At 35.9% G+C, this 22,532-nt stretch overlaps 1 protein-coding gene across 1 annotated transcript in view; it reads left to right on the top strand.

Annotated features, from left to right (window-relative positions):
• The window catches only part of LOC121333140 (centrosomal protein of 192 kDa-like), a 71,664-nt gene extending 49,800 nt beyond the window's left edge, over positions 1-21,864 (top strand). The window contains exons 43-55 of the mRNA XM_041399218.1: positions 1,201-1,310; positions 2,511-2,652; positions 3,196-3,368; positions 3,680-3,803; positions 5,596-5,701; positions 7,043-7,247; positions 8,576-8,655; positions 9,521-9,616; positions 11,058-11,177; positions 14,929-15,050; positions 15,933-16,056; positions 16,523-16,581; positions 21,456-21,864. Coding sequence (XP_041255152.1) covers positions 1,201-1,310; positions 2,511-2,652; positions 3,196-3,368; positions 3,680-3,803; positions 5,596-5,701; positions 7,043-7,247; positions 8,576-8,655; positions 9,521-9,616; positions 11,058-11,177; positions 14,929-15,050; positions 15,933-16,056; positions 16,523-16,581; positions 21,456-21,594 — 1,600 coding nt within the window. The 3' untranslated portion in view covers positions 21,595-21,864. The remainder of the gene's footprint in view (positions 1-1,200; positions 1,311-2,510; positions 2,653-3,195; positions 3,369-3,679; positions 3,804-5,595; positions 5,702-7,042; positions 7,248-8,575; positions 8,656-9,520; positions 9,617-11,057; positions 11,178-14,928; positions 15,051-15,932; positions 16,057-16,522; positions 16,582-21,455) is intronic.
• Positions 21,865-22,532: the final 668 nt, after the last annotated feature.

Here is a 22,532-nt window from a genome sequence, read left to right as displayed (position 1 = left end):
AAATGGCATATTCTGCCTTCAGTGACATAAGTGGCACTTGTGCTGTCCATGGGGTATAGTGTAATGCAGAATGTTAAGACTAGGTAGAGCACGTAGGTGCTGATAATAACAATACAGTGCAAAATTTCAAAACAGCATTATTTCATTATTGCTTTTAAATGTCATTGCCTGACAATGTGTGAAAGTCATTGTGTATATTCTTGTCCAAATGAAATGTTAAACACAGCTGAATTTAACTGCATGACTTTGAATAAAAAGCTCATGCAATAGCTGAGTTCCTGACTTTGACAGGAAACTGGCTTATTTTAGATATCTTAGAAGATGCTTGTTCCTGGTTTTTTGTATGAATTGTTTTGTGTGAGGCAGTGTTCACTATCTTCGAATCCTCCTTAAAGGGATGAAGTACTTAGGGAACAGTTTTGGTCTACAGATCAACAGAAAACCCATCTAGAAGCTGAATACAACTACATAGGTATTATTGGAAACATTTAAAATTCAGATTCTGGATGTTATGTATGCAAAATGACTTGTTAATTTTATTAGTCAGCAGGCTGGCATGTTGTTCTTGAAAGTAGTGGTCTGGCTGCTTGTTTCTTGGTGGGAGTTTTTCTGAAATCTCCCTTGATAACTTGAAAGAGATGTGTATATCTTGCTATGACTGAGTTCTGTAAGCCAGTCCAACCCCGTTCTGTAATTGTGCCCTAGAATGAGAGCATGATTTGGGACTTAGGGGCAGGAATGTGAAATGCCTCATCTGCCAGCTTGTGCCCCAAGTTCCTTACTCCAAAATTATGTATAGTCAGCAGCCCAGTAAGTAGCTTAGACCTCAGAGTTAGTGCTCAAGTATTCTTTCCTTCTCCATGGCCCTGACCTTGTCTGAGTGCCAGATTTCCTCTTGCTGACCTGTAGCTTCCCATTTTTCCCAGGACTATTTATATCCCTGTGCCTCCCAGTCTTTTCTATTCTGTTGGCAGTCATGCTCCTTGGCTCTATGTTCCTGCTGTTGGCTGGCACCTGCTGCCACTCTGACATTGACTAGTCAATTTTTCCTCTCAAAAAACTTTCACTTGTAACCAAAATAGCATTCTCCTGCTTCCTGTGGTGATTGAAACATCACTCAGATGCCTGATGTACTTATCTTTTCAATTTGTTGTTTCTAGTACTTTGTTTAATTTAATGACTCCTGTTTACCTCTAACAGAGCTGTGATGTATAAACCTGGGGTAGAAAAACGCATAATCCCAGAAAGCAGCTTAGTGAGAAATGCTGTATTTGATGAAGAATTTCAAGGGGAGCAGCTTGTGACAGAAGGTAAGACTATGACTTCTTAGAAGAAAAATATAATACTTGTTTCCATGTGGCAAATGTGCTTTTGGCTTGGATCCTAGTTACTTTTTCACTATTTTTTTCACTATTTTTTAAAATAAATGTAGAAGAAAAATTCAGAATTTGGACAGTTGTACTGGGCAAAGTTGTATTTTCTTTCCCCAGTCCAGGTGAGGAGGAGTGTGATAGAATGGCTTTGGTGGGCACCTGGCATCCAGCCAGGGTCAACCCATCCATCACAACAGAATGTGTCTTGTTTCATTTAGTATCTATTTATTTAAATGATTTTCTGTACTTTTCTCCTAGCAACATGAACCCCCAGTCTGTATATATTATAGCATTAAAAATGCTGAGTTTATTTAAAAAGTATTTGCCTTATTAACTATTGGGAAAGATTCAGTTTGTTGTACAAAGATATATTTGAAAATTGAGAGGCAGGCAACTTGGCTGACACCAAAATATATATTTCTTTTCTTTCCTAAATTTGATAGCTTTTTATTCTGCTTGTTAGTAAGAAATGCATGAATAAGAATACACTATATTGTAAAGGGTTCCTTAAAGCACCCCACAACTGTTCAATCCCATACATGTCATGAATAAATTTACTGTCAAACCGTATTCTTGAGCTAGTTATATTCACAGTATTACTTACTGTCCTAAGGCTACTATACCTGAATAAATATGGTCTCTTTCTTTCCCTATGAATTGTATGTTGTCTTCAACTGGCAAAGTAAAGATTCTTTTTATCATTCATCTTAGCTGAGATGAAATCCTAGTGAACATTAGATACTTGGATTCTGGAGTATCCTTTCAAATTGTAAAGCCGGTGTTGGAGAAAAAAGTAAAAGCTAACTCTAATTTGGCATAGAATCAAATTAGTATATAGCATTTGTGTAAAGGTGGAAACTATATGATAATATTTTTATATTTATTTTTTATATGTCATATTTATTATATCTTAAAAAGTTTTAAATTGGTGTGTATTATTGGGATTTATGTGTTGTATTTGATGTTAGTGTTGAGCTACACCTGATAACTAAACTTGCAGAAAGTAGTTTTGGAATGATCTAGGATTTCTTAGCTGATGGATTATTAACTATGATTATGTCTTAAATCTCTGTGGTGTAATTTCTGAGTATTATAGAATTTTTCTTACTAGAGTTGCTCTATTACTCTCATTTTTAGTCTGTGATGTCCCACGACAGACAAATGATATCCATCTTTTCTATGCAAATATGCAAAAGGTTCTCCTTTCTGTGGTTGGATATTCCACTTGTGATCAGGATGGCTTTCAGCAGTCTTCTGGACCCCAGCTGGAACTGGACAGGTACTGGGACCATAATTAGTAATTACATGTATGTACTTATGTTTTTTTTCTTCTTCTGTGAAGTTTTCATCTCTGAAGAAATTAAAAACCTGGCTGGGCAATGCTGTGAACTCCCCGCTGTAACTGAGCCTGCTTTGTGCAGGGGTGTTGGACTGGATGATCTCCACAGGTCCTTCCTGATCTCCAGAATGTGTTGCACAGCATGCTGTGAAACTCAACTTGCATTGCCTTATTTCTCTATGTAGTACTTGTTTTCTCTGTATATGTTTTCAAATTATTTTATGTTATTATCTTCTGAAGATAATTGTTGATTTTAGTTCCTCTCATTCTAAATGATACCTTCCACTTCCAAACATACTGTGAAAAAGCTGTGTCGTGATATAGCTGCTGGATTGTTTTATACTTAATGGAGAATTGAATTAAATTGAGGGCCCATGTATTGTACTTGAGTAATAAAATTTTGAGAAATACTAAGAGTAGGCTGTTATAATTACTCTTGAGGTATTTTTTTACTGCTTTTGCTTAATGCAGTCTTATTTTCAGGTTGGAGAACTTTGTCAGACATACTGGTGCAACTTTGGACGTTCTTCCTGTTAAAGGACCTCAGGGTTCTTCTTTATCTGCAAAAACTAATGATCTCCCTCAGAATAAATCAGATGCTCAACAGACTTGGGCTGTTACACCTGAGTATTTGACTTTGACATCTCCTTCTATTGGTAAGTATTTTCTGAAGTTAATGAAATGGCCACTTAATTATTAAGATAACTGTATTGCATAAGATGTTTGTAAGTGTGGATTGGCCAGTCATCTTTATGCAGACTTGATTTGAGCACAGTTTTGGATAAATCATCAGAGGTTATGTGCTCTGTGTATACATAGAGAATGCAGTGTATACCCATGAAGGTTTTAAATTAATGTGAAGGCAAAATTAGGGCAGAAAATACTTTATTTTCATTGGTGCATCTCTGTATCTTGGGCATTTTTGTGAATTTTTGTAGGTGTTAGCTTTTTTTTTTTTGTGTTACAGGTGAAACAGCAGATACTAGACGTGTACAAATTCTCAACAATTCCAATCGAATGTTGACATTTGAACTTTCATGGCCAGCTCACTGCCTTACCATAACCCCTCAACATGGAGATATTGAACCAGGGTAAGTATATTTCCATAAGTTCCTTCATGTGTGAAAGTGTGGTGAGGTTTTGGAGGAATTTATTTTTAGTTTAAGTGTGTAACTAGTTGAGGAATTTTAGTTGGTTTTTAGGAATTTAGTTTGCTTAGATTGCACCCTGAAACTATTTTAGCTCCAAGGTATAGACTTTTTGTCAACTAACATGCAAATCTAGCTTTTTTTAGGACTTTTTCCCTTTACAATTGTGTATTATGGGAATGTTCATGAGTATAATTACCTCAATGCCAGGAGTTTTCTGTGCCTGGAAGTACTATTATTATTGCATAGTTTTCAAGGAGCTGAATGGCCAGTGAAACTGAAGCTTTAAAAATCTATTTTCACAGTAGTTTTTTATTTAAAATTTAGCTGTGCATTTAAAAACAAAAAACTCTTCCTCCCTTCACAACCAAGAAACAATCCCCAAAATAACAGTTCTTATAGAAGGCTTCTCCTCTGGGGACTTAGCATTCTCTTTAGCAAATGTGCTGATATTTCTCACAACTTGATTTTGGGATTATTTTTATTTATTTCTATTTATTTTGAGAAAACTGGGTTTTGCCATTTAACCTTTGGTTTCTCAGTATTTGTAGGTATGAAAATAATAACAAGCCAGTGTCAGCTTCCCCATGCCTTAATTAGGGTCTTTTTGGAAAAGTAGTCATAATATCATTGTATATGTAGATGAGACTTCTCACATGTGGCAGCAAAGACTTCAGAATTTATGCTTGAATGGTCTGCTCACCTTTCCCTTCTAAATTTCTGGTGTTTTTTAAGGTTCAGTTCAGAACAGCTTTAAGACTCTCTTCTTAAACTATTCTCATCTTACAAAAAAAAGTGTCCCACCAAAAAATAAGTTTTGCTTTCAGAACTGCATGTCAGTAGTTGCTTTAACTTTGAAGATGTTTACCCAAACATACTTTCTCTTCAGTTCTTCCTCTCTGATTGCATTTTAAACACTTAATTTCATATTCATGTAGATGCAAATTTCTGGGAAACTTTCATCACTAGTGATAACAAAATAGAATTCCATGGAAGGGCTAGGATATCTGCCACTCATTGCAGATTCAGTCAGTGCTGAGAAAAATAGTAACAGTAAAAAAAGCAGTAACAATGAACGACTTTCCAGTAGCTGTGAAAGTAAGGACATACTGAGTGTCTCATACCCCAAATTCAAGACTGTCTGGATGATTTCTTAAAAACAGGATATTGAAGGCCTTCTGCAAGCAATTTTCTTTCAGTGTAGAATTTTAAAATGTGTTCACTGGAAAAGAGTGGGCAGAATCCTCGTATTTTGGGTCCAAGTAAGTAGTTTGGATCAAGAACAGAGGTCTGCAAGTAGGAAGCAGACCCGTGGGAACAGCTGACATAAGCACAGCAAGCTACACTTGCCCAGTTTTCTATTTTTCATGACCATCTCCTCACAGTGCCAAGGGCAGTCAACCTGTCAGAATAGGAGCCAGCCAGAATATTTTATACTCTGCACTGTGAGGGCTGGAGCCTGCAGAATTCTTCAACTGAGTTAGGCCATGAAAAGAGGTGATCTGATTTCTCAGTGATGGTGAAAGAAGATCCTGGGATCATGGCTATTAAAGCATAATATATTGCATATCTGAATACCTTAAATTTAACTATCTGTAGAGCATCTTCACTTATCTGCTTTCTTAAAAGTGCACCTTTTTTTTGGGTGGGCTAGTGACAAATGTGGTAGATACTGATTCTAGTATGAGAATCGTGCTAGTTGATTGATTGGGCTTTTTTTGCTTTTTTTTTTTAGGGGCAGTACAGTAATTCTGGTGAGTCCTAATCCATCACTTGCCACAAGGCCCACATTAATTCCTTGGGGTGGCCTAATCTATATCCATTGTGATAATGGACTAAAGGTACGTGGTTTACTTGAGACTTCAGATTGCAACTTTTTGTCAGTTCTAATAAAGTTGCTAAAACCTTGTAGATTTGAGTCAGAAGCTCTGTCAACTTCCATTATTCTTTTTAATTTGTAAAATTCTCATAAAGAAAAGTAGTCAAGATGCCATTTTGTAAACTAATTTTGGTTCATTCATCTCTGAAGAATTACTATGATTTGAACACTAACTGAATTTCCAACAAAATTGCACCCACCACTGCCTTATGCATAATTTTCTAAAACACTTAATATAGATATGTAGATGTGCACACATAAAATTAGTTTGTATCATATTGTAAAATAAAAGAAGGTAAAAGAGAGTATTGGACAAGTCACCATAGTTCCTTTTGGGCTCCCTTAAGGTAAACTTGGCCTTCTGGATGACTGTGATAAAGAATGTCTAGAACAGATTCTGCCTCTGCACAGATTTTAATCCAAGACGTTTCCCTGATAAAATTTGAGGCATAGAAATGAAATTTATGAAGCCAACAGTTTTGCTTTTTTCTGTGTAAGAGCAGAAGGAGTCTTTGGTAATCTCTCCTAAAGAAGGAGACTTTTTTTCTTATTTTTACAGTCGGTGTATGTTTTGGGTTATTTGTAACAATGCACAGAGAGAAATAGACACTGAAAGGATAAAACTGTATCTACTTTCCTTTTGTATGGAGGGAAGTGTGAGGTATGATACAGAATTGGAAACTGCCTTCCAAAAACCCAAATAAACAGTGAAGTTATTGAGAAGGAGATGATAACTGCATGTAGTTAACTATGTTATGTTCTACAATATGAGAAAAAGATTTAAGAAATCTACTAGGGTAAGTGTAGAGAATGTAACAAAACCAATCAAATTATAAGAAATCTGGTAGTTAATAATGCTTTTGTCATTTATTTGCTACCTCTCCAAATCAGCAAAAAGTACGCTAAAATTTTACTGGCATTAATTGAAACTTAAAATTTCTAATTATGTAGCAAAAGGGAACACAAAGCTCCTTCTGAATGAGGCAGCTCAGTTTCCATTATCTGCAACAGAGAATGTTGTAGGAATTGTCAGTTAAACTAGTTGAAATTATTATTCCTGTTGAACTAAAATGCCTAGATAGCAAATTTTCAGTGAATGTTCCTTTTCTTCTGAATTAAACTTGTCCTAGAATCTTTAAACTTTTGAGGTTGGAGAAGATCTGGTTATGTCATGTATGAGAGCTTTCCTTTGTTGAAATGTAAAGCTGAACATAAGCTCTTGTGTGTAAGCTAAATAGTTTGACTTGTTGATATATCAGTATTCACTGTTTAAAACTTTGCTTTCCTCCACATTATGTAAAAGTTTATAAAAGTGCTTATTCAAGAGGCTGTCACACAGAGCGTGTCTGGATCAGACTTACCATGTAGAAGATGTGACATAATTACTCCACAGTCTGAAAATCCCGCTGTTGATGCACCAAAGCCTCTCCCCAGGTTCCCTCTAACAGAAATGGACATAAAGAACAGAAACATTGTTTTTCCTAAAACAAGACCTGGTCAAAGCTCAGGTAAGAGAAATTAGTTATTAAATATAGCATCTGTAGTATCTTGTGTTCAGAGGCTTTGTGTACTATATTGCATGTTCGGGAATTTTAGTGCCTTGACTTAGGTTTTGTTCTCTTGGTCTAGTAAGTGTGAATGACCAGTTCCCCACTTCTACCTTTAGTTTGCTTTTCTGGGGGTTTTGGGGTGTTGTTGTTGTGGTTTTTTGTGTTTTTGTTGTTGTTGTTTTGTTTTGGGGGTTTGTTGTTTTGTTTTTTGGGGTGGGTTTTTTGTGTGTTTTTTTTCCCCTAGTTCTCCTTATACAGTGTAGTCACACCTTTTTTTCCACAGTTAGGTTTGCATACAGGCAAATCAGTTGCCACTATGGTGAATGCAGCTACACTGTGCCTGGGAAAAGAGAGTGTTAGAAGGTTACTGTGTCTACTTGAAACTCTTCTGGCTCCAGGCACCTTTGCAGTAGATCTGTTCTCCTCTGCATTTATGCCCATAAGAGATGAGACCAATCTGTCTGTGTTTAGCAGGGAAATAAATGCTCTTCCTAAAGACAGTAGGAGTGTCAGCTGTAAGGCTGGCTGTCCTTGTCTTGGTACATAGTGATTGAGGAGGATGGGTAGATAATGGAGTCTGAAATGCTTGGAATGTACTTGTAGTTCCAATAATGCTTAAAAATTTCAAAGTAACTCTATGGAACTGTCATTCTGTTGTCTAGATACCAGGGTTTTTTGTAGTACTTACTTTTTTAGGTAATGAAGGTTTTTTTAATGATCCATTGTCAGTATTTTTTTTCCAACAGACTTTAGGACTTTCAAGACTTAATTTATCAATTATATCTGGGGGGGGGGGGTTTGCTAAAATTATGAAAGGATTGTAATACAATACTTAGGTGTTTACATGTTTCCTGTATAGTTTATGTCTGCAGCTGAACTTTGTGAAGTGCTATTCTAGACTGAGATGATCTTGTCCTATTGATTCTTGCTAAGAGACATGTATTTATATGCATACTGAGTAACAAAACACATTGTTTGATACAAGGTTATTTGGTCCCAGACTGGAAATACTGTGTTTTGTCTCTGAATGATCAAATAATATCTTGGGAAGCAGTTGGATATGTTTTGGGGATTTTTTGGTGGAGTCTAAATTTCTTGTATATAAGCTTTTACAAATGTTATGACAGTGTGCTTTGTTTAGGTCTGCCCTTGAGATTTGTCATAATGAAAACTGTTTCCACTAAACTTGTGTTCATCTAGAAACACAGTTTCTGCTTAGCTCTTTACAAAACCAGGGATACTTGAACAAAGATGTTTAGTATACTGGTCTGATATTTCTCTTTTAGAGAATTACCTGGAAATTGAGAATAAAGGGAATGAAAATCTGAAGTGGAAATTGTCATCTTTTGCACCACCCTATATTAAAGTGAGTGAATGCTTGCATTAGGAGTTTTATGCAAATCCCTGGGTTTTATTTTAACTTTTCCTGCTGTGCTCTCTCCCTGCTGCCTCTCAAGGAAGAATATATATTTGAGCATGACCTCAGTTACAAAGGTTTTTTTCCTCTGTCCATATCAGGGAAACGTTTTGCTTCTTTTTTTCATCCCTGATGTGCTCCCTGACTATGAATCAATCAGTGCTCTGTGGTACAGTTTCTGCTTTACTTACTGATTTACAGAGTTTGCTTGTGCTCATACAGTGTCATCATCCAGATTGCATTAAGTGATCAAGCATAAAGGAAAGAGAGGTGTCTCTTTTTGGCTGCAGAATGCCAGACTTGTCTTGTTCCAGACTTGTGCTGCTGAAACTGCACTGTACGTGGTATCTCTATAGAAATTTGAGTTAGGTGAAGGTTATTTTAATTACAGTGCTGTTGCCTGTGCCTCGCTGTTGGTATTTGTAAATGCTTCCCTATTTTTTGATAGTCTGAAATGCTGTGATGATTTTTGATTTTATGCTCTATTATTATATTATTGTGCTCTGTTGCTGTGAAATGGTCAAAAACTATTATGTAGCACTCTTACCAGTACCCATGGGACTGAGTGTGTCATGTTCCAGCCAGTGCACCACTTCTGAACTGTAAGTCAGTAGTAGTGGTGACTGGATTTAGTAATTTCAGTCTTTATTAATTTGCTTTTGTGGAGTCAGTTTCAGTTCTTTACTTAAAAGTACCTTAATTGGGTGTATTTTCCTCAGTCTTCTGCAAGGGAGGTGTGTGTGTGGGTGTATTGTGTGGTTTCAGGCTATTTTTTTCCTTTCCCTTCAAATCTGACTCATAAATTGATTTGCAGGGTGTGGATGGAAGTGGCACTGTTTATAGGGTTCCTTACTCTGCTTTCGGATTTCCCCATGTTTCTGGTACTCTCAAAGGTCACGGACAAGAGAAGGTAAACATTTATAAATATTTCAGGCATATTAGTGTATCTTAATTGCAAAACAAGATCTTAAATGAGAAATAAATTTCATTTGATAATGATAAAATGTTGGCCTTTCAAGATTGGGTTCTGGAGTGTGTCAGATATTCTGTATCAGCTTAATTCAGCAGAGTTGATTCTACGAATTCATGCAATCAAAGTAGTTTGATTTCCAAGTGGTGGTGTGTTTGTGTTACTGTTTGGCAGTTTTTAAGAACAAATTATTTTAGAAGAGAAAATTAATTGAAATGTTCTGTAAAATTCCAGAAGAAATGGCAAATAAGCATGGGTTCTTAAAAAAATGGTGTAAGGACCTGATTCCCTTCCTCGAAGCATTCATGCTATACTTGTTCAGGAACAGCTGTCTTTTCCTGAAGTTGGTTTAATTTGACTTGCAGTTTTATCTCCCGCCAGTAGAGGGTTTCATAACCACAATTATAAAGCACATCCAAGGAGAGACTGAATGGCTTTGTAAGGGACTTTCCTCCCTCATCTTCTCTCACAATGCTACTTCAGTTTTATCTTTTCATCTTCATTAACACCTGTCTTTTCCTTGTTATGGATAACTATGACATCAGTTCCATAGAGATGCAATTTGTAATCTATTTACAAGAATAAAAAACCTATTCCTGTCCAGTTTCATAGTAATTTCATAATATTGCAAGCCATTATTTGAATTTAAACAATTGTATTTGCCTTAGCAATCCTAGTTCAGGCCTATTTGAATAACATTTACATCATTGGCATGCCAGGCTGTGGGCTGGAGCTGATAAGGTGCAGTGCTATCATGACTGGCTGTTTTTTTGCAGTAGATATTATGCTAATTAGATGTAGTTGTAGTGATCTATTCTAATCAGCTGTTCTCTTTCTCTTCTTCCCTCAACCTCAGTTCTGAAGTTGATTCTTGAATTAACCTGGTACAGCACTATATGGAGACAAGCCTTTGTTACATAGGTGACCTTTAAGGGCGATTAAATTCCAAGGTTACAACTTGGTTTAAATTTTAGGCTTTCTAATAGTTGTAGTGCAGCGTACTTACAGATTTGGAGCTGGAGGAGTTGAGTTGTTCACAACTTAGTTGCCAGATGAAGCAAGTTTTTTCAGGTGCACGTATTTCCCTTCCTGGTCGCCTTTCTCTCCATTTTACAGAAGTAGTTGTGCCAGCACTTGCTGGCTTTGCTTAAAGCAGATTATCTGAACTCAGTTTCATCCATTTTTTTCCACTTGCTGGCAGAGGAGGACTAGCTAGTTGTATAGTTTTCTGCAAGATCACCTGTGTGTGCCATGTGTGTTCTGTAGTGTAAATTTTGTGCTGGCTGAACCATAAGTTTGTACAGGTAAAATTGTGAAGATGTGAATATTCTGAAGATAATTAGTGTTCTGCAAAATGTTCCCTTTCTCTTTTTTTATGTAGGTTGCTGTAATTTTTTCACCTAGAGATAAAGGAGATTACTCCCAGTTCTGGGACCTTGAGTATTGCTCAGCTGGAAATCCAAGTAGGAAACACAAATTAAAATTTCAGCTTTCTGGAAATGTGAGTATATAAAAGCTATAAACACTGTTAGAGCATAAATTTTTGATAACATCTTGATTTTACTATACACTACTCCTTCATATATACATTGGTATATTCTGGAAAAAACCTCAACCCTGCTAGTATTTTTGCTGGGTTAAATTGTACCTTTTTTCCTTATGTTTCTCTTCCTTATGTGATAATGCATTATCTTTTGCCATTTATGATATAAAACTTCATTTAGATCAAAGAGAGTAGAGGCAAATTTACATTCTAAGGGAATTGTTTCTATAGAAAAATATATTTCTGTCAGTTTTGTTTGTTTTTTTGCATGTCAGTTTTATTTCTATAAATAAGTAGTGAAGTAACTGACCTTTGCTATAATACATAACTCAGTGCAGTTTTGGAATATTCAAATATGCATCTTGGAGACGGGTATTTGTGTCCCTAATAAAACCTGCTTCAGTATTTTATCAGAGTAACAATGCAGGTGGGGATAATTGTGAAATTTATACATGGGAGCAGTTGGGTTTGAGCTCCCCTTTGCTCCCCTGTTGTTCCTCAGCTCCAACTTTATGGTAAGGCTAGGAAGAAGTGGGTTGGGAGTTGGAATTGGTTTTCTGTGCTCTCTCTCCTTACCTTGCTTTTTATCCTGTCAATACAAGGGAAATTTACATAGGACAGAGGATTTATTACCATAAGGAAAAATTAATTGTAGTGATTAGTTAAATAAGCTGAATGTGAAGAGCGTTGTACAGTCAGTATGGCATGATTGCTATGTATGCTTTGCTGTCCTCTTTAGAAGGTTTGACTTAATTTTTCTAAGAAGTCCACTCAAAGATTTGGGATCTTTCTTTGGAGTATTAAGCATGCTTCAGTAGTAAGAAGCATTTACCTTCTTGCTGAGGTACCTTACATTTGTTTTGTAGATTCCTTGTTCTTTCCAAATTAATTGTGTTGAAAGAGTACTTGTAAAAAGGTTTAATATTAAACAACTTGTGATTTTTGTTCTGTATAATGTTTGGTTTTAGAGGGTTTTTTATTAAGCTTTTACAAATTCTTTGGTCATAATTTTCCTGAAAATGAGGAAAGCATCTAAATCATTTCTTTTTAAAGCTAGTTGAAATGTGGAGATTGATTCTTTAACAGATCTCTAGAGTTTTAAAGAAGTCTCTTCTTAAAACGTGACTAGTTGTCAGAGTTGTGTAAATCTTTGAGCAGCATGACTTGATATTAATGTTTTTGAACTACTGTGTCAGATTTGTTGATTTTTTTTCAGAGCTGTTAACAATTAGATCTTGATAGCATCTCTGCACATGGGAAAAAAGTTGTAGAAAATACTTGAAATGCATGGCACGATCATTTTCAGAAAAATTTGAAAAGGAAGTACTGTATTTATTAACTAGGTAGGGAACCATACATCTGTTCAGAAGAGGGATCAACACAGAACATTTAGAGCGTTGCAGCTTTTACTTGAGAAGGCAAGACAAGTGAATCATAATCTGTTATCTTCTCGGGATCAAGAGTTTAGGCAGTGTTACTAAAACTTTGAAAAGGACTTGGAATCTGGTGGCTTTGCTGAGGCAGGGGGCTACAGCTGTGGTTAATGTGTCTTTTGATAGAATGAAGTGGGAAGAGTGACTGACTGTCATTCAGAGTGACTGAGTGATGTTTATTTATAGCACACTTCAGAAGAAATGAAAAATTTGAAAGAGCTCAGGAAGGAACTAAAAGAACAACATTAAGTTAGGAAAATCAGTGGCACATACCACTTTAACCTTTTTCCTAACAAAGTAATTGACTGTAATTTTGATTATGCTCTACATGTGTTTGCAGTCCTCATCACTGGAAACTGTAGTCAGTTCAGATCATCATGTCTCCAAAACGAGTCTGAGAGACAGAGGAAGGAGGGATTCTCTGTGTGCTCTGCAGCCCCAGCCTCTCAGTGCTGGTCATTCAAACTAGTTGTTTGGTTTTTTTCCCTGAAGAACATTTGTTCCTGCTGCTGGGGGCTCTTTGAAGATCATTGAGCTGAAAATGAGTGTTGTGCACAGGAGTCTTGGACTGATATTTGTGTCCAACTATTGCTCCCTTCTGGGTGAACTCGCAAGCACCTGCCACAAGGCTGAGACAGCATCAGAGTCCTGACTGCTCCTTTAGCATGTAGAAAGTTGAGGTCTTTATAAAGAACCCCTGCTATTTTTTGAAGATACTACAAATGTTGAATGCATGCCATTTTTTTAATTTACATGGTTTATGTACTTTGAAAAGTCAAGTAACATACATAAGTAACATTAAATATGTTTGAAAGTATCAACAGCACAAAGCTTCATCATCTTAGTGTATCTCAAAAGTGAGAGAAAACCTTTTTAAACTCTGTGAGTAAAATAATTCAAATTTTCAAGCTATACAAATTTCTGTGTTCCTGAGGTGTCTTTGGAACTGCAGCACTCAGCTGTAACCATTTGGAGTGTTAATGTACTGCTCTCAATTGAAACAGTAGAAGTCAGTACAGGCTGTGGTAAAGCAAGCAGTACAAGATGTCCTTATAAAGACTGGGGTAACTTCTGACCATTTTCCATAATGTACCTTATGCTCATTTAGTCAAATCGCCTTTTGATAAATTAGAATTTGAATGATAACAGAGGCATGATGCCCATTGTTTTTCACTATGTGGAAAAATAAAAGGTCTTGAAACAAGACACATGGGCAAATCCCTTCTTGTCTTTATTAGGTTCTACTAGGGTTCATGGGTTATTTGCAACTGAAAAATATATTCTTTACAATAAGATTAAGATTTCTTTATGGCTGCTGCTATTTCTGACAGACTGATTAGCAGCTCTTTCAATAGAAGAAATGAATGTCTAAAAGACAAGTTTGTCATAGCAGCTCTATTGAAGATGAATCTATTTTTTTATCTTCCCTGCGTCAGGGAATCAACTGCTTGTCTAAAACGTCAGCACCATTTCAAAAATTGACATAATGTTGTACAACCATAAGTGTAGGAGGTTCTTTTGGTTCTTTAACTTTGTTGAAGATGTTATGACCCAAGGGGACTCCAAAGAATATCTAGCAAGATTCACTAAGCAAGACAGAATTTGAAATTGATTATTTGTCCAATTATTCCCATTGGGTGATCTGGTCGCCTTGTGTTAGAATACCTTAAATGGGGGTCTTGGTGATGGTAAATATTTTGGCCTAATTTCTGAATGCAGAAAATACCATGTGGTGCATTATCTGCCTCTGCCTCTGCCTCTCTGGAGAGGCCTTTCTTTGAGAAAGATATATTATTCATAGTACAAAATTATTACCAAGCTCTTTGCTATTTTGAGCATTCAGATTATAATGCTGACTTATGTCTTCCTTCTTTCTGAGCAGTTGTTTAGCCACATTGGTTGTTCTTGAGGCATATGGGCATAATATCTGCAGAGGAAGTGAGGGGTTATTTGGCTTTTAGTAAAATCTTGGTTGCTTGCAGCCTTTTTGGTATTCCACCTGCACTCCTAGTTTGTTGTGAAATGTCTAGTAATAAATAAGTACTTGTAAAGCACAGAAGCCTGCTGATATAGTCCTCCTAACTAATTGCTTCCATCTCAATGATCCAGACTCATGCTCCTGAAAGATTATTCTTTACATAAAAAGAATATTCTTCTATAAAAAGATTATTCTTTAAATAAAAAGTCTTGGATTGGGTAAGGGGAATTATTTACATTCCTGGATACTTAAGTACTTTTGAACTTGGAGTTTACAGTCTTCTCTGGTTTGCCAATAGAGTACTAAAGCAGAAAATGAAACACCAGTTTTGAAATCTTCTCCAAGTGCCCTTAAAAAAACTGAGCTTCCAGTTACACCAGAAGGGAAAGCTTACTCTGAAGTACAACCAAAAAGAATAAGGTATGTATGGAAGAGTGTGTCTGTGGCTGGGCAAAAGGGTGAGGGAGTAGAACCCAACTCCACAACCAAAACCTTTTATACTACTGGGACATCGGTATGGTGAAACAGGCTTCACAGAGAGTCTGTGCAGTCTCTGTCCTCAGATGTTTGTGGGATTTAACTGGTCAGCTTGCTCTGACCTCCCATCTGACCCTGACTGTAGCAAGAGGTTGAGCTGGAGACCATATGAGTATCTTCTGACCTGAGTGATCCTGTGAATCTATGTTAGAGTAAGCAGCTGTGAGAAACAGACTTGCCAAAACCTCTTAGTGTCTTTGTATAATTCAATTTCCATGCCTTTTCAGTTGAGTTTCTAAGTTGTCCAACTATGATATGCTGTGGTAAATGAACTGGTCTTGGCAGTAGAATTTTGTGTAGCTTTTTCTATATTTGCCTTTTGTACAACCCAGTTCACTATGAAGTCAATTCTGAGAAAACCACAGTACTGGATATCTTAACCTTGCTGTTCAGTCTTAAGTTAATTGTCAGTTTTTTTACAATGGGATGATGTGAGTATGCCAGAAGAGTAAAATGTTTGCTCAAACCTGCAATCTTTGATAAGACTCTAGGTCTCTGGTAAAGCATATGGGGGAAAAATTCAGTCTGGAAAGTGCATATAAGTAAATGCCTGTATATTTATGCCACAGTGATGCTTTAGTTATTCTGTCTGGCTAAAATAGCTTGCCTACAAAATTTAAGGTGAGAGAGTTGATGTTTTCTGGATCTTTCCATCTTTCCTGATTTATTCTCAGGAAATATTCCTGTTACTTCAAATATGCAATCAATATACACTGATCATACAGGTCAGAAATGTTAATGTCTTAAATCCCTTTTTCAAATCAGACAAAAAGAGGTCGTTCAAGGGGTATATGCACCAGAAGATGTCTACGTTTTTCCTCTAACCAGAGTTGGGGAAACATGCACATTAAAGGTCCACTTGCGGAACAACTCCCGTGTAACACACATGGTAAGTCTGACAGACTTCATCTTAAATACGTACTTGTAACTCCTTTCAATTGCTCAGCTGCACTGGTTTGTTTTTTTTTACTCTTGACAAAGATTGCAATAGTACATGTCTTAGTTTGCTAGTTCCAAAAATCAGTATTTGAAGAATTTTGATGTGTAATTTTTCTGTTTTGTCTGACTGAATAACTGAGTGTATTTGTAATATATTAATAGGAAAGTATGGTAGAACATAGTTTGCATGGTTTTGTTATTATTCTGATTTACTGATTTTAATTTTTTTAATTCATTCAAAATATTGAAGTACGTTTTTTTTTTACTGTTCACAAATGTGGGCATTCTGTATTTTTAAACCCTGGGTCTGTGTAAGGCTGTATTTGTAAGTGACCTGATTTATCTTACACAAGTCAAAATTGAATATGATGGACTTAAATATAGTGCACTTCTAAGCATTTTGTATTAAATTACAGCTGAAATTTGTAAAACCCAGGGAGCCTTTCTACATCAAGCACTTGAAATACTGTCTGAGGTGAGTAATTCATATGCTAACATTTTCTCCTAACAAAAAAATTAACCAAGTAATTCAGTAAGATAAATGTTTTCTATATATTTACAGTGCTGAAATGTACATATAAATATTCTGGATGCTTTTGTGTATGGTTACCGGTTTTGTGTGTGGTGGGGGAAGGTGAGGCTTTTTTGGTTGGGTGGTTTTTTTTTTTTTGGTTTCTTGGTTTTTGTTTTTTGGTTTTTGGTTTTGTTTTTTTTTTTTGGTTAAACTGTACTCTCTAATCTCTGTTTGAAACAGAATGAGCCCACACAGTTATTTCTGCCTCTGCCAATTGCTTCCCTGCAAATTGTTTCTAACAGTGCTGCTGCTTTTAATGTTAAGCCTAATGCTTCATGTAACCATTTGGCATGCTGTGCACAATCAAGTCATTCCTTCCATTTATACTTTCTGCACAACAGACCAAGCAAATTGCCTTCATCATGCTTCTAATTTGACAAACCTGCAGAGCTGCATCAAAGATTATCTGCAAGCACAAGGTTTCAGCAGCCACTGGAATTGTCTGGTCATACCAACTACTTCAGCATTTTACCTGAATAAGAGAAATTTTTGAGTTAGTGATAGCAATCCCTGAAAATAAACCCAGTCATCTGTGGAGTTCATTACAACAAGTATGTGACAGTACTATTAGTCATCTCTCCAAGAAGTACAGCATCTCACATGCTCATCTGCAACAGTGGGATTGTCAGGAAGCAGAAATGCTTCCTGAAATTATTGTTTCATTAGAAGTGGTACAGCATACATTCTCAGTGTTTAAACAGGTTCCCATTTTAAACACAGAAACTAAGCCTATAGAGAGCAGAAATTGTGAGCAAATGGCAAATGGAGTTAGATATTCTGCCTCCTAATCTGCTCCACATTTATCACAGAGATAGGCTGTAGTGGTGTTAGCCAGAGGTATTCAAGGTATTCTTTAGGCTGCTTTTCAGTGCCAAGTGTTGTAACTCCTCTTATGCTTGTGTTAGTGCTTCAATTTGAATGTCATCTTTTTATTAAATATTTCACATGAGATGGCACAGAAGGGTTTTTTTGGGGGTAGTGACCAGGATAACATCTATTCAAATAAAGACAACTAGCTAGATCTGTCTGAGGCTGTACAGCAGCAGACAAAGGACAGGATGACTTGATTTAGTCATCCTTGACAAAAAATAGTAACTTCACTAGAAGACACTTTGATATTTCAAAAACATTTTTGAGGAATGCTGTAAAAACTATTTGGTATATTTATTTTCTGCAAGAGATTATGAACTACTACTACTACTACTACTGCATTTATCTAAAGTAGGCATAACAAGTTTAAAAGTCAGTCTACTTTTTTTTTTCCGAGTAACTTTGGCAGTTTTTACTTTGGTTGCAAATAGCAGCTTTTCCTATCTTTAAACACCTTAAAGTAGGCATAACAAGTTTAAAAGTCAGTCTACTTTTTTTTTTCCTAGTAACTGGCAGTTTTTACTTTGGTTGCAAATACCAGCTTTTCCTATCTTTTTCCTATTTAAAAAATAATTTCTCTGAAGTCAACATAGTGCTCTCCCATTTATGAGCATAAAGCACAGAAGATTTGCTTGACTTGGATAGATGTTTTTTTAAAAAGTGTTAAAAGTGTTTTAAATGGCTTTTATTCAAGAATAGCATCAAGAAGGATATCAATAAAACCACTGGTAACTGTTTCCTTCTGAACTTGGGCATCTAAGGAAGTAATGCTCAAAAGTAATTGGATGAGAAGATTCTTTGCAGGAATGTGGAATATTAGTCTGTAAATAAGAGTGTAAGAGCAGAAAGTACCATCTACCTTTGTGTTTTTTGCCAAAAAAGTGTAAATTGTACTAAACATGGTCTATTGCATGCTCTTAATTTTGAGTGCCAAATTTAAAAGTAATCCTGTGTAATCAAGTTTTAAATCTAGGTAAAGAAAATGAAAGCTTGTGTCTAATATCAAGAGTCTTGTCCTTCAGAATTTAGTGTAGTGGTTTTGCCAGTTCTTCAATTGGCTATGCCACCCCAAGTATCAGTGCATAGCACTGCTGTGGACTTCTGTCTGCAATTTACACCCAAAAGAGTTCTATTTGTTGACAGACTAGAATTTCTTTTACTGCAGGGAGACTACTTTTAACAATTGAATCTTAAGTGAATCAAACATATGAATTAAGCATTAAAAAAATGGCAAATTTCTGTTTCTGGAAGGACTACCAGGTTGCTGTGCCTACTTAAAGCTTGAAAACAAAAGTGTTCCAACTGTTTTGCTTTCAGAAGCCATCTGATTACAGGGTAGTATATGTTTCAGATACTACTAAAAGGTAAAGCTGTTTGTTGAGTTGTTCCCTTCACTAATTATTTTTGTTTCTGGTAGCCACCCTTCTGGGTGTCAGTGGTCCCTGTTCCTTGATGAACCATCTGGTTACTATGGTTTAAACTGGGCTAACTGCCCATAGTCGTCTTTTTCAACTTAATGCAGTGTTGTGTTTTGAGGATTAGAGGATTAGTTTGTCTGTGAAGCAGGCTTCAGAGATGCCTGGCTTTTCAGAAATACCACTTGAAACTGGTGTAACAAGTAAAGGCCATACTTGACTATTCAGAGACTAAGTGAGTTGCAGGCATAGTGGAAAGTTTGAAATAAAAGGGCTTTTTAAGACAAAAAGTTAAGTTAACTGCAGCAGAATTCTACTTGTCCTGAAATGATAGTTTTTGATTACTGTACTTGAGAAAAATCTTCCAGGTTGCTTAATTTCTGACAACATTTATGTTATGGAGTAGCCCAAAGAGCTATTACATCTGGAGTCTGAACTTTCCAGTCTTGTAGCTGAGAAAATGAAAATAGCTTCTTTCCCTTTGTGTTAGGAAGGAAGTGTGATGAGTCTTAATCTCGATTGTGAGAATCGACTGACTGCTACAAAACAGACTATGGAATGTATCATAATGTATCTACTTAATGTAGTCTGCTTTTAGGGAAGAACAATAATGTGTTTAGCACCCACCCAATGGACGCCTGAATTTAGAGATCAAGAGGAATTTTTTGCTAAGAAGCTGCTCTGCTTCAGTATCATTGAGGTCATATAGTACATATTCTGGAAATCAAAATGTGCCAGCCAGATGTGGCCATCTTTTTGAAAGAGCAATACCTAACTTACTGTTAAGTTTTTGATAAACTGTAAGTTTGAGTGTGGTCATATTGTTCTTTTTTGAGTAAGTGTTATGTAATGTATTAGGAAGCATACATATATTATTTTGGAGATGATACAGATTTCTGCATCTCTTCTGGCTTTCTACTGAATTTACTTTTACTTCTGTAAATTCTCAGGTGGCCTAGTTATATGCGGCCTCACACTCTATTCCTACTAAAATTTATGTTTTCTAACATAATGCATGTTACAGATTAAATAGTCATACTGATGTCCTTCACTTTAAAAAATTGATATTTTTTTAAAATAAGCTGAGTAAATATCTTCAGCCTGTATATTATAGATTGTTAAAAAGACAGACACTGCCAGATTTGTTGTACAACACTTGGCAGTCGAGTATGAGATATGCAACTCAGTCGGTTGTATTCCTTTGGTGCACTGTTGATTGTAGTTCACTATGGTACAATTAGTACTTTATTTTTGTATTCACCTGATAAAAAAATACAGTACCATCCCAGTCTTTATTCTAAAAGTGTGTACTCTCATTTGATTGACCAGGATGTTGTTTAAAGAAAAAAAAAGTGCTGACGTGGTTACTTCAGCACAAAAGGTGACACTGGCAAATGAGAATTGTGTGTAGGGCAGGTATTACGCTTTCAGATGTAGGTAAGGGACAGAGTAGAAGGCTAAAATCACAGACTGATTATGATAGCTTGAATTAGTGTAGAGAAAAGGAATACAAAAAGGTAGGAACGCTGTGAGAAAAAGTAGGAGAAATAAACACATTCCAGAGATTTTGGATAATACTATACACTGTTAAGGAAAGAAAATTGAAAATGTAAGAAAAAGTAGGAGAAATAAACACATTCCAGAGATTTTGGATAAAATCTCTGGAATGTGTTTATTTATTTATTTAAAAAAGGAAAGAAAATTGAAAGTGTAGTAAAAGCAAACAAAACTGTCTTTTCTGTTTCTACTAAGTTAGATACTAATTGTGACACTGTTCATAATTCCTTGTTTCAGTTTGTGCCTGTTAGTGCCACCTGTTTCAGTGCTGCATGTTTCTATTGGATGCCATGGAATCCAATAGACTGCTGCTCTGAATTTTCAGCTATTGCTTTCACAGCTTATATTAAAACGTAATTCAGTCTAGGCTTTTGACAATTAACACAGACACTCATTACATTTGGTAAGTTTTTATGTAATCCAAATAGAAGAGGAATTATATAAAACAGTGTAAAATCTCTAAAATGCTGTTTGAGGATGGACGTACTGATTTACAATAATTCAGCAAAATATTTCTTAATGTGGAGGCAATTAGAAATAATAGACTTTAGTAGCTTCAAATGCATGGATTTCAGAAGAGAGTTGGAAATTTTAGTGTACTTGTGTGATGTTTGAAGGGAAGAAATGTAGTAATTTTGCTTTTAATAAAGTTTATGCACTGCCCATATTGCCAAGAGGCAGACCAAGCTTACCAAGGTAAACTAGCAGCAATAAAGTATTGCATTACTTTGTATATCAGAAGGAAAAAATTACCTTGAAGATCAAAGTCCTTCAGAAGAAAAATAGATAATCAAATCTGTAAAATTGAACTTGATGATCTGGTGCACATCCAGTATACCATTTTGGTGAAAATCCAAACTAGACAAGAATTTGTCTATCAGGTAGTATTTACTTGTTTATTAACCATGATTATGCCCACAACTGCCTTTTTAGGTCCTGTCATTACATCGCTGTGCCAGTCCAGTTCAAGCCAAAGGCAGAAGGAATGTTTGAAGATGTCTTCGTTGTGATGACAAGCAAATACGGCCCAATTAATATTCGGCTATATGGTAAAGCAATTGCAAAAAAATAGAACAGTTTTTAAACTGTTTATAAGAATTTATAACACTTAATATAATTTAAAATATTAAAAGATCTGCTACTACATTTCCATACTAATGTCCTACTTGTTTTGCCCTGTGATGCTGCTTGGATGAAAAGTCTTCTGTAAGATAAATAATGGTGCTTGTTTCACAAATCTGTTTTGATAGTAAAAACATTGAGAAATAACATTGTATGTTGTAAAGTTATCATTTTATAATTTATGTTCCTGCACTTTTAAAGCAAATGGAAGTTTTGTATTTTTGCATTTATTAGAAATAGCTAGATACTGATATATTTTATTTTAAACATTGTAAATTCAGAAATAAAATCTATTTGTAAACAGTTGATTCTACCTGATTTCTGTTTTAGAGGATTCTTTGCTGTAGGTAAGAGATTAAGCTGCCTCCTCATAGACAATGCTAAATTTTTGGGAGGCTGTGAGGGAACAGGGATAGGCATTGCAGTCCAGAAGCTGACCTGTTAACATCACATTTCCATGAGGTAATGCTGGGAGCTGACAATCAGCCTCTACCTTTTTACACAGTTCAGTGGCAGGCATAAGCATTGGTTTTAACTTTAACAGTGTGAAAACAATGTAAATTTTAACCTGACTAGTAGTGCCTTCATCCCTCCAGAATTATGCATCTCACCCAGTGTTCTGTCTCTGAAAGTCACACAAAGATGATGCTACTTTGAGAAGTGATCTAAGCCTGGCTGCTTACTGGTTCGAATCCATTTCCTCAGTATCTGCCACCAGATGAACAAGGATGGGAGATAGAATCCCACCTATGTCTTTGCATTTATTGGCCTGTTTGTGAATTCACCTGTTCACATTTTTTAACCCTTTTGACGCTGTTTCCACAGCTCCACATGGTAGCAAATTCTAAAAGTTGACTGTCTATTCTTTTAACAAAATTTGGGTTTTTT

Source organism: Onychostruthus taczanowskii, unplaced genomic scaffold, assembly GCF_017590055.1.
Source record: "Onychostruthus taczanowskii isolate IOZ18803 unplaced genomic scaffold, ASM1759005v1 scaffold16, whole genome shotgun sequence".
Lineage (NCBI taxonomy): Eukaryota > Metazoa > Chordata > Aves > Passeriformes > Passeridae > Onychostruthus > Onychostruthus taczanowskii.
This window is presented reverse-complemented; position numbering and strand designations above follow the sequence as displayed.